This window comes from Quercus suber, unplaced genomic scaffold, assembly GCF_002906115.3.
Source record: "Quercus suber isolate HL8 unplaced genomic scaffold, Cork oak 2.0 scaffold_208, whole genome shotgun sequence".
Taxonomy (NCBI): domain Eukaryota; kingdom Viridiplantae; phylum Streptophyta; class Magnoliopsida; order Fagales; family Fagaceae; genus Quercus; species Quercus suber.
Window position 1 is genome coordinate 322,225 of NW_027069666.1, and position 12,365 is coordinate 334,589.

Here is a 12,365-nt window from a genome sequence, read left to right on the forward strand (position 1 = left end):
TAGGAAGGGACTTTCATTTCTTAACATCTTTAACAAACTATAATAGACTTCATGTATTGGATTTAGATACAAACCAATTCGAAGGTGTTTTGCCCAATTCAATATCCAACTTGTCCACCCAACTCACTAGTTTATATCTTGCATTCAATGAAATATCTAGAACTATTCTTGCATCATTAGAGAATCTTGTCAACTTAATTATCTTGAGCTTATATTGTAATCACTTCATGGGCATCATTCCAACTACTATCAAGAAGTTTCAAAAGATACAAGTATTGGGTTTAAGTGGAAACAAATTGTCAGGAGAAATACCAACCTCTATAGGCAACCTTACGCAATTGTTCACACTTGAATTAGGTGAAAACAAATTCAATGGAACCATACCTCCAACAATTGTAAACTGTCAAAATTTGCAATTCTTAAACATTTCACAAAATAACCTAAATGGATCCATAACCTAGCAACTTATTGGTCCTTCCCATCTAATAGTATTTCTCAATTTTTCACACAACTCTTTTATAGGCAAACTACCATTCGAAGTAGAAGATTTGAAAAATGTTAACAAACTGGATGTTTCTAACAATAATTTATCTGGTGAAAATCTTAAATCTATAAGAAATTGTTTGGTCCTGGAACACCTTTACTTGCAAGGGAATTCTTTTGAAGGATTGTTACCATCAACTATTGTCTTAGAAAGGCCTCCAATATCTCGATGTTTCACAAAATAATTTATCAGGATCCATTCCAGAGGGTATAGAGAATCTTCCTTTTCTCGAATATTTGAATATTTCATTCAATAATTTTGAGAGTGAGATACCAATTAAAGGGATTTTCAAAAACACAAGTGCTATATCATTAATTGGAAATACTAAACTTTGTGGTGGCATACCAAAATTGTAGTTGCCAAAATGTCTTTCAAAAGTCATGAAACCAAGAAACTCCATTGCCAATTGTATTTATTTCCATTGTTCTATTTTCATCCTTTCTTGTTCTATATTGGATGAAAACATCGAAAAAGAAATTGTCTTCTATGGTTTCAATAATAGACCTCCTTCCAAATGTTTCATACAAAGAACTTGATCAGGCAACTTGTGGATTCTCTCCAAGTAATTTAATTGGATCTGGTTGTTTTGGGTTTGTATATAAAGGAGCTCTTGATCATGAAGAAAGACTAGTTGCTATAAAGGTCCTTAACCTTCAACACAAGGGAGCTTCCAAAAGTTTCATGGCTGAATGCAATGCATTAAAAAATATCCAGCATCGGAATCTTGTTAAGATATTAACATGTTGCTCTAGCATGGATTATAATGGGAATCAATTCAAAACTTTAGTCTTTGAATTCATGACAAATGGGATCTTAGATATTTGGCTTCATCCAGGGATAGACAATGAAAAACAAGCAAGAAACTTAAGTCTTCTTCAAAGACCAAATGTTGCAATTGATGTGGCTTCTATAATAGATTATCTTCACAACCATTCTGCACAAGCAATTATTCATTGTGATTTAAAGCCGAGCAATATTCTTCTTGGTAATGATACGATTGCTCATGTAAGCAATTTTGTTTTAGCAAGACTCCTCAACTACTAATGATTCTTCTAAAAAGCAAACTAGTACAGTTGGGATAAAGGGATCTATCATTTATTAGCTATGCTGCTCCAGATAATATCTTTCGAATTATGTCTAAATCCTAATGTTAAAATAATTTTTTTTTAAATATTGAATTTTTATATATTAAAAAAAAAATTGCAATTACCTTACTATCTACACAAAATTCTCTCTCTCTCACATGCAGCATGGAAACACAAATATACACTCAATTTATTTATATGTAAAAATAATAAAAAAAATAATAAAAAACTTAAAGTAAGAAAAGCTTTAAACATGATTTAAGCATTGATTAAATTAGTTTTTGACAAATTTTACTGACTACCCTTTCACTTAGTTTTTTTTTTAAGCATTTGTTTCCTCAACACTATATCTTTGTGATGATTGCTACCCAATCGGCTATATCAAATATGGTGTAATTGCTCTCAAAATATGTGTGTATTTTATTCATGTCCGTGTCCTATTCTTTTTTTTTTTTTTTTTTTTTTTAGAAGAGTTCTTGTCCTAATCTAAACAAGTTTGCAATAAACAAAAAGTTCAAGTAATCTATATATGATATATCTATCTATCTATCTATATATATATATATATATATAAAAGCTAAATTGTAATATTTATTATTACTACGCTTCTGTTGAGTCATATCAGTGGAGGTAATTATTGGATACTACCGGAGTACTATAAATGTGTACTCCCTCCTCTCACATAATTGTGAGTTCCATTAATTAAATTCATGGTAGGACCCATGATTCATGTGAGAGGGGGGAGTATGCAATTATTTTACTCTCGGAGTATTCAATAATTTTCTATATTAGTGGTCACGTCACTATTTTTTTCCATCTTTATTGATTGTCTATTGCAAAATTAATTCTTTGTGGCCAACGTGATGCACTACACGCCATCTTAAACTCTAATTGTCTATATTGAAAGCTTCCTTCAACATTGAGTGTCATTTTCTTTCCATCCTTCTAAATGTATGCAATAAATTTTGTTACTCAGCCATTGAGCCACATCGTTCACTTATTTTCTACCTCTTCTTTTCTCTTTTAAACTTTTTTTTTCTCACTACTCTCAACAAATATATATATATATATATCTCTCTCTTCTTCTTCCTATTAGCCCACACTTAAGGTTACACTTTCTCCAACATTTCCCTTCCCTCTTTGCTTCTTTACCTCCCCCACTACTCTCTACTTCACCATTACATTTCCTTCATCCTTTTCTCTTTCTTATAACCTAACTCTTCTTCTTCCTATTTTATTTTGAATAAATTTGATATAATTTTTCTCATTCAATCCATATTTTTCCTACACAAAATCTGTGAGTATTCACACACACTCTCTCTCTCTCTCTCTCTCGGTGAATTTTTGTTCTTTCTTATAACTCTAATAAAGGTTGATGGTTTTTTATATTTTGACTATGTGTTTTGGTATTGTGTATTTTTTTTTTTTAGTTTTTTTTTTTTTGGAAATAGGAATTTAAGTTTATATCAAAACATAATTTACATGGCTAATAATCTGAATATGCCTACTAATTGTTTGAATAATAAACTATAATAAAGTCTTTTTGTTCCTTTGGTTTCATTTTTAATTTTGGTAAAGATAACATTGTAATTTTGTAATGAGTTTTGATTATCATGATAATCTCCTTATTCTTTAAGAGATAAGAAATTTGAGTAATAAAAGAATGATATATTTGTAGAGATAAATAGATTTGGAAAAAAAAAAAAAAAAAACTTGCAGAATTTTTTTTTTTTAAATTGACAATACTTGAAGTAAGTGTCACTTTTTGTATATTACACCCATTAATATTACCCACGTCTACTAGACCCTAATATTACCTACGTCTACTAGACCCTAAAAGTTTATTCTAATGGACATATTGCCATTTTTTTAACTTGAAATTTTTACAATCATGGTATCTATCATCATGTTTTTCCTTAGGTTAAATTTGTTTTTACCTTTTTTTTTTTTAATGAATCAAATGAATTTGCACTCTCCTTAAATCCCAAATCTCATTATAAACAAAACGGTAAAATCTCCTTACATAACATAATGTGTAGAGTATGGCATGGGCGGTGGCTGGTGAGGCTTCAATAGAGGAGGATGTGTATAGTTATGGGATATTTCTACTAGAAATGTTCTTGGGGAAGAGACCCATTGATGTAATGTTTGAAGATGGTCTCAATCTCCATAAGTTTGCTAAGACGGCATTGCCAAATCGGTTTGTTTAGACTGTAGGCCCAATCCTTCTACCAAGAGAAGTTGAAGAAACACTAACGTCAACATTGGCTAGAGAAGATAACGACGAAAATGAAATTCAAGCAAAAGAAGAACCTTATGGTATTGTGAACTTGTGCCAAATTGATGCCAATGTGCATGAGTGCTTGGTCTCAGACCTTGAAATTGGAGACTTGCTTGTTCAGTGGAGTCACCAAAAGAAAGAATGAATATGGAGGAAGTTATTAGGGAAGTGCATTTGATTTTAAAAAAAAAAAAAAAAGAAGAAGCTTTTCTTGGTTCTAGGATCAGCAGAGGTGGACTTATCTAATTTAATCTTAGCTGAGGTAATGCTATATTTCAAATTTGGATTTGCTTAAATATAATATCCCATGAGAATTATCTTGTAAAATAATTACTAGCCATTATGTTTTTTTAGATATATGTTTTCTTTTTTGTTCCAAACTTCCAATTAATTTTCCATATGAACACAAGCGTAGGTTTTTTTTTTATTAAAAAAAAAAATCTTTTTTGTTAGATAATCATGATTGTTCAATTGATTTTGTTGTTCTCACTAAAAAAATTTTCTATTTAGACCAGGAACTTTATTGGATAAGGTACTTCAATTTTCATTTATTTTTTACTGTTCTCATGCAAAACATGTTTTTGTTTTTGGTATCATGATATTTATTTACAATCATAGAACATTAAACTAATTTTTTTTTACTTAAATTCTAGGTGCAATAAGCTACTTGAAGAGTTCAGTGGAATCTACTTGTTAACCCTGTTGAGCAAAGATTTGGCATCTATGTGTCGTGCTTGTTTAATCTCCTTTGTTTGAAAGGTCACTTCTTTGGTTCTTACTTCTTAGTTCTTAGTTCTTAACATAAGTTTTTTTTTTTTTTTTTTTTTTTCTTTAAAGGGGTCCCTCACTGAGAATGACTGTCTCCCTTGAACTTCACGAAAAGAATAAAATATACTGTTAAATCTCTTATTTGCCCTCGAATTACCTAATTAAACATTCCTAATTGGTGGGTAAATCATATAAATTGGATAAGTAAAAGGAAAAAATGAAGATTTCATCAATAGGCTAACACAAAAATTAGGAACATTTTTGCTGAACCCAATACATGTTGTTTTACAAAAATACAATAACTCAAGCAACATTGAATTTCATCATATATTTATCACAAAATTCAAGGAGAATATTGTCATTTCCACAAAATATTGTTGGTTATTGTGGTCACCTTATTTTTTTTTTTTTTTTTTTTGGGATAATGTTTAGAATCGAAGGGGAAATAGACTTCACATCCTACTGATAGTTTAAAAGAGCAAAGATTTGGTTTTATGCCAAATTCAGTAAGGATTTTAAGATCCAAAACAAAATCCTCATATTTGCAAGAGTCCAAATTTGGTAAGGATGGAAGTCAAATCCATATTTTATACCATCCAATAAGAAATTGTCACTTCAGTTTTTTATTTAAAACTCAATACATCTTACCATACCTAATAACACCACATCAGCATTTTACTTCAAACCTGAAATATGGTAATTGGTGAGATGTTATCTTATGTGATCAAATGTATAAATGTTTTAGTAATATGGTGATGTGACATGTCCTTATTGGAGGTGTAAACCAAAGAGTTTACACGAAGTCCTTATGGAATTTAATCTCTATTTGCAATAGTATCCAATCACTTGAAACTCTAAAAATCTAACCATGCTCTAAAATAATTCACAAAACCCCTCCTAAAACAGTTGAGGTACCCTTGAAAGCTTTGTCTTGACCAAAATACCCAAAATCTCAAAATGATAAAATACTACTAAAACAAAATTTAAAAAAAAAAAATATACAAAATTCACTTGACATTTGGGGAAATGAAACTCTGCCCTAAAACATTACAACATTATTCGTGCATCACACGGGTAACTTACTAATTAAAACAAAAAGAGACTCATTTTTAAAAAGTATCAGAAGTAAACCAAACTCAAAAATTTATAATGTTACTATTTGAATTTAAATATAGGAAATTTTGGAAAAAGCACTAGGAAGTGTGTTACATGATTGTAAATGTATGGCCCCGAGATGTCCAGGTCCATTTGGGCCTCTAGTTCGAACATAGATGGTGTAGCCCATCGTTCCCATTTCCCTTTTTCCGTGATCCCAACCTAGGCCCATGTTGAGTGTAGGCCCAGGTTCTGCCACTCGGTCTTTGCTCGGGGGGTCATTACCGGACAATATAGGAAGAATAAACGTCCGAACGCCCATCATGAACATGCTCGGCAATACCAGAAACATCGCTGCCGAGGATGATCGCTGAAGTGGGAACCAAGTTCCAAAGCCATCTTCACCCCATCCCACTCCCACCTAACCACCCATTTATGGCTGATGATACTGGACCGCTCATTCCACTAACTGCAAAAACAATCATGACACCCCACTAATCAGAGTGCTATAAATAAGAGAGGTGAGAGAAAGATGGGGGGTGGGAAAATTGGGAGAGAAAAAGAGGGAGAGAGAGTAAGTGGGTGGCAACATAGAAAGAGAAAAGTGATTTCATTGAGTCTTGGTGTCGAGAACGACTCATAGTAGGAAATCCATACCCACTAAACAAATAAGTTGTGAATCTGAGTGAGGCCCAGTCCAACAATCTCATTTCAGGTGTGCACAGTAAACAAGCCCCGTTGCACTAACATCTCTTCCTCACACTAGTTCAAGTCATTATCTTCTCCTGTATATGTAAGGCCATTCTCCGTATTGTGAATTACCCATCACCTTCAATCTCTCTCTCTCTCTCAAAAGCATACCGTTTCCACCATTATAGAGAACCATGTTGCCAAGAAGTCATACTCTTCCATCCAGAATACACCATGGCGCTGTAAGACACTAAGACCAACTTAAGCCTTTTATATATCTCTCTCTCCTTGTTGAAGTTCTTCTTTTCCTTCTTACATGTATGTTCATTATTCAGGTAGAAGAGAGGCCTCACACTAGTTCAAGTCATTATCTTCTCCTGTATATGTAAGGCCATTCTCCGTATTGTGAATTACCCATCACCTTCAATCTCTCTCTCTCTCTCAAAAGCATACCGTTTCCACCATTACAGAGAACCATGTTGCCAAGAAGTCATACTCTTCCATCCAGAATACACCATGGCGCTGTAAGACACTAAGACCAACTTAAGCCTTTTATATATCTCTCTCTCCTTGTTGAAGTTCTTCTTTTTCTTCTTACATGTATGTTCATTATTCAGGTAGAAGAGAGGCATGACATTAGGCACCATTTGCAAGTAGAAGTTCAACCAAAAACTCAGGGTGAGACTGAAGCCATAAACCCTCAGTCCAACTATTCCAAGTGCTTTGATGATGATGGCCGTTTGAAGAGAACAGGTAAATATTACATAATTTAGCTTTAGTTTAGAACTTTAATATGTCTACTTTCATGCATGAGGATACCATTTTGAGTAACTTATCATTCTTTTTGGATAGTAAACTTACCACTCAAGTAGAAATAGTATGCCTATGATTTGTAAAACTGACACCTAATCATAGAAGAAATACACTAATTATACCTTTGCTTTTAAATTTACAATATTTTCATGCTCATGGGGATGCCTTTGTTCAATTTTTAACAATTTTCATAAGTTCCAAACACATCATTCACTTGTAAAAAGTCATGAAAAAGCTTTTTTTTTTTCTTACCATGTACATAGAAGTAGTATAAAGTCTATTTTTAGCTTATTTCTATAACAACTTATTTTTGAATATGGATCCTCAATAGACTAACCAGGGTCTATCATGTGTATTCTTTTTTGTCACTCTATTCTATTCAAAAGTCATACCCTTTGTTATCTCCTTAATTCACATGTCCTTTTTTATTACTTTTTACTATTGTTATTTTATTTCTTTCTAAATGTATAAATTGATCCGTTCTCCAGGACCAACTAATGTCTTCATGCTAAAACTAATATAATCCAATTAGTACATAAAACTGATTATGATAATGATATGGTGGTGCAGTGACTTTTTGGACTGCAACTGCACATATTACTGCAGTTATTGGGTCAGGAGTCCTGTCACTGATATGGGCCATAGCTTAGCTTGGTTGGGTTGCATGACCTGCTGTCTTGATCCTATTTGCCCTTGTCAACATCTATACTTCGAACCTCCTAGCACATTGTTATAGGGCTGGTGACCCTGTTACTGGACAGAGAAACTACACCTACATGGATGTAGTCAAGGCTAACTTAGGTGAGTGAGATGGTGTCTATAAGATAGGAACATGACAAAGATTTTATTTCCAAGATCTAATAGTATTTAGAGTACCGCATCATTTAAAATTTTAAAATAAAATGGCACTAAATAAACCTTTAGATTTGTAATATTTAGCTTCAATCATGAAATGGATCCATTTCAAATAAAGAGTATCCTTTTGTGAATCTAAACTTGATGTCCATTTGGCTGCAGGAGGGAGAAAGGTCATGTTATGTGGGTTGATTCAGTACCTGAATCTGTTTGGCATTGCAACTGGATATACAATTACAGCATCAGTCAGTATGATGTGAGTTTCCCAAGTATACTAACTCATGTTTTACATTCTGTTTTAGAATATATACATATATATTTTTTGCTTAAAGTGTTTTAGAATATTATTAGTTTGTAACAAAAGCTTGCATGATTTATGAGAGAGAAATAAATTTGTACTTGAGAAGAAATCAATATCCTTTGCTCTTATGTTTGTGTTTTATTCAGGGCAATAATGAGATCAAACTGTTTCCATAAGAGTGGTGGGAAAGATCCGTGTCACATGTCAAGCAATGGGCACATGATAACATTTGGAATCATAGAGGTTTTTTTTTCTCAGATTCCTGACTTTGATCAAGTACGGTGGCTCTCTATAGTTGCAGCAATTATGTCATTCACATATTCAAGCGTTGGTCTTGGTCTTGGCTTAGGCAAAGTTGCAGGTATATACATACTGATAATCTGTAGTAAACTTTGTAGATATAAGCAAGTCACACTCGAGCCAATCATATGTGATTTATATACTCAACTATGTGATTACTAGATATGTCATCACTCACTGAACATGGTTTGCATTAGCAACTAACAATATTGACAGCCTAGAAACTTTTACCCAGCCCAAAGTATATATTAAAATTAGCTAGAGACCAGCCTATAAATGGTTTGCATTATTTTCAATCTCCCTTTCCTTTTTTTTTTTCTTGGGATCAACCTCACTCGTTAAAAAATAAGAAAGAGAGGAAGAAAGAAGAAATATTGAAACTGTTTTCTGCATGTAAGTATAGAACCAAGCCACCAAGATATGTATGACTAACTGCTACCTTTGTTATTGGTAGAAAGTGGGAAATTCAAAGGAAGCCTAATGGGCATTAGCATAGGCACATTAACAAAAGCAGGAACAGTGCCTGCTACTCAAAAGATGTGGAGGAGTTTGCAAGCTCTTGGAGCTATTGCCTTTGCATATTCTTTTTCCATCATTCTCATTGAAATTCAGGTACTTCATTTATATATATCTGGCCAGAAAATGAGATCATTTATCTTGTTAATGCATCCATGATGACGATCGTAATCATATACTGTTCCAACATATCAAATAATCTGTGAGATGCTTGCCTCCATAGGATACAATAAGATCACCACCTGCAGAGCACAAGACCATGAAGAAGGCTACTTTATTTAGCATCACTATAACTACAGTGTTCTATTTACTGTGTGGATGCATAGGATATGCATCCTTTGGTGACCTTCCTCCTGGAAGTCTTTTAACTGGCTTTGGATTCTACAACCCCTACTGGCTATTGGACATTGCCAATATAGCAATTGTTGTTCACCTTCTTGGTACATATCAGGTATATATAGTTATATACACACTCGAGCAGCAATTAGAAATAAATTGTTGTACAACTTTTGGTCTTGGTGAGATTAAGAGTCTTTCTTTGCATCTCAAACTAATATACATATAAACTGCAGGTCTTTTGCCAGCCTTTATTTGCATTTATAGAAAAATGGAGTGCAAAGAACTGAAAGAAGTGGCCAAAGAGTGACTTTGTAGCAGAAGAATATGACATACCAATCCCCTTCTTTGGTATTTACCAGCTTAACTTGTTCCGTCTGGTATGGAGGACAATCTTTGTTATTATGACAGCCCTCACATCCATGCTCTTTCCTTTCTTCAATGATGTTGTTGGAATACTAGGAGCCTTCGGATTCTGGCCACTAACAGTCTTCTTCCCCATTGAGATGTACATTTCTCAAAAGAAGATTGCACCCTGGACAAGCAGGTGGGTTGGGCTACAGATAATCACTGTGACATGTCTCTTCATTTTTATAGCTGCTGCTGTTGGCTCCTTTGCGGGACTTGTTCGGGATCTCAAGACTTACAAGCCATTCAAAACTAGTTACTAAGAGAGCCGTTAGTTTTTTTTTATAGTTCACTTTCGGGATTCTAGTAAGGAATAAACCAAAACTAGCTTCCAAAAACCCCACTATACACCTGCTGTATAATTAATGGCATAAATCTTGCATATGCTGTGTTGCCATGCCTGGGCGCTTGGCCACAAAGCTGGGACTCAAATTGGAATCAACCCTTCATATAAGTTTCAAAATCATGTTTGTTTTTAATAAGTCTTTGTTCATTTCTCCAATATGGCCTAACCACACAGATCTACACGCATGGATCTAAATACTAATTTGTCTATTTGATAAAAGTTGACAAAAGCACAGTTAGATGAAGAAGAAAAAAGCTAATCCAAACTCATCAGTATCAAACAATAATTTAGGCTCACGTATCAGACAATATTCAGAACATGTAAATAGCTTTTAATACCCTGATATCTAGGTTAATGCAAATGGACTATATGTTTTGGTGAAACTAACCAAATTAAAGAGAACATTTGACAAGCTTTATATATATACTAAACCATCCATTGATTTTTTTTTTTTTTTTTAATTAATATAATCACTAACAGCTACCAAGATCCTTAGTCTATACTAACTCGAAAAAATAAAGATGAAGTGTTTATAGCATCTCTAGATATATCTGGTATTCAAACAGTGGCAAAAAACTCATGGCCCTGCCTTTACTTCTTATGTTTAGCCTTTAGTGCAGCAGAATTTGCTTCAGCAGCAGCTTTAGCTTTAGCTAGAGTTGTGGGTTTGAAAATGCTCTTTGGGTTAAAAGCCTTTCTGATCTTCAACACAGCCCAAGCAGTACCAATAGCATGTCCTGCAGCATCAAGCCCCTCATTTGTCACCTGCCCTGCTTGTTCTCCATACCTGCAATGATGAAAAAAAAGACCTTCAATATTTTCATTTCTTCCAATTATACTCAAAAAAAGAACAAAGAAAACCAGGCACAAACATTATATCTTGCCAAAACCAGGTCCATTCCAAACATGGGAGACAGCTTCTGCTGTTTCCCCAACTTGTACCTGTATTGCATTGAACTACTGTCCAAAAAAGAGAGGTCCAATGGACAGGTCCAAACCAAGTTACAGGAACTTGGAATCTTGGATGGCATTTTGGTATATGGGGCACAACTCAATATAAGGTTTTCCACATAGTTCACTGTCTAGAAATCCAAAATTAGTGGAACAAGACCTCGATCAATGGCAAAAAAAAGATTCCATTAAAAGAGAACCGCAACACCACAGATTTATGACAATGAAAGATTGTACCGATATTGATTGTAGAAACATTCTCGATGACAATGATGATGCAGTTGTTGCATCAATTTTTTCATATTAAGAATTACCTCTGTGAAACAATCCCAGTAGTCACAAGTGAAGTGGTTGACATAACATTCCTTCCAGCAACTTAAATAGTGTCACAGACCCTGCCTGCATACATGCATAAATAACACACACTTGAGTGGCAGAAGAATGAAACATACCATAGATTCTACAACTGGACAAAGACACTTGAAAGAAGGAAACACATGCTTCATATCACAAATTCTTTGGCCATCCCCATTTTCAAGAGCCTCCTTTTGTCTTCTGAAACTTCCAGTCCCAAATTAACCCTCCATAGATATGCTTTTATATTTCAGTTCCTAGGTATCTAATGTATTTTAACTATATTACATCTAAAGGAAGTTTATATTTCACAGTTCCAAGCAGAACCAATTGTCATCAACTTTGGCTGCAAGTCCTAATATTTGATTTTCTAAATAAGTAGTTATCAATAAAACTAAAAGTCCAAAAAAATATCCAAGAAGCGGCCTATCAATTGAAAATTTGCTCTTCTAAAGTAACATAGTAAGAGTACAAACAAGCTGCTTCACCTAGTGTCAGCTTGCTTTGGTAGCTACTAAGGCTTTGTTTGGTTGGGGCATAGAAAAATGGAGAGATGGAAAACACCTTTGAAAAAAGAAAAGAAAATAAATCTACATTAAGGGAGGAGGTGAGCTTCCTCCCCCATTTTCTCCCCAATTTGGGGAGAACATAGAACACCCCAAAATGGTGGGCCCATGGAGAATTTCCGGGCCCCACCAAAGTCACTACCCCTCCCCCCCCCC

At 34.0% G+C, this 12,365-nt stretch overlaps 1 protein-coding gene and 1 long non-coding RNA gene across 2 annotated transcripts; one reads left to right on the forward strand and one right to left on the reverse strand.

Annotated features, from left to right (window-relative positions):
* Positions 1–6,865: 6,865 nt before the first annotated feature.
* Positions 6,866–10,255, forward strand: LOC112001505 (amino acid permease 3-like). The gene is given in 7 exon segments (XM_065779456.1): positions 6,866–7,216; positions 7,847–8,077; positions 8,294–8,387; positions 8,579–8,793; positions 9,187–9,344; positions 9,472–9,699; positions 9,947–10,255. Coding segments are annotated over 7 exon segments (1,386 nt in total). The 5' UTR covers positions 6,866–7,065.
* A 274-nt stretch (positions 10,256–10,529) lies between these two features.
* On the reverse strand, positions 10,530–12,331 carry LOC112001548 (uncharacterized). The gene is made up of 2 exons (XR_010631305.1): positions 11,604–12,331; positions 10,530–11,125 (listed from the first exon to the last, which is right to left on the reverse strand). It is a non-coding gene; the product is annotated as an uncharacterized LOC112001548 (long non-coding RNA).
* Between the last annotated feature and the right edge of the window lie 34 nt (positions 12,332–12,365).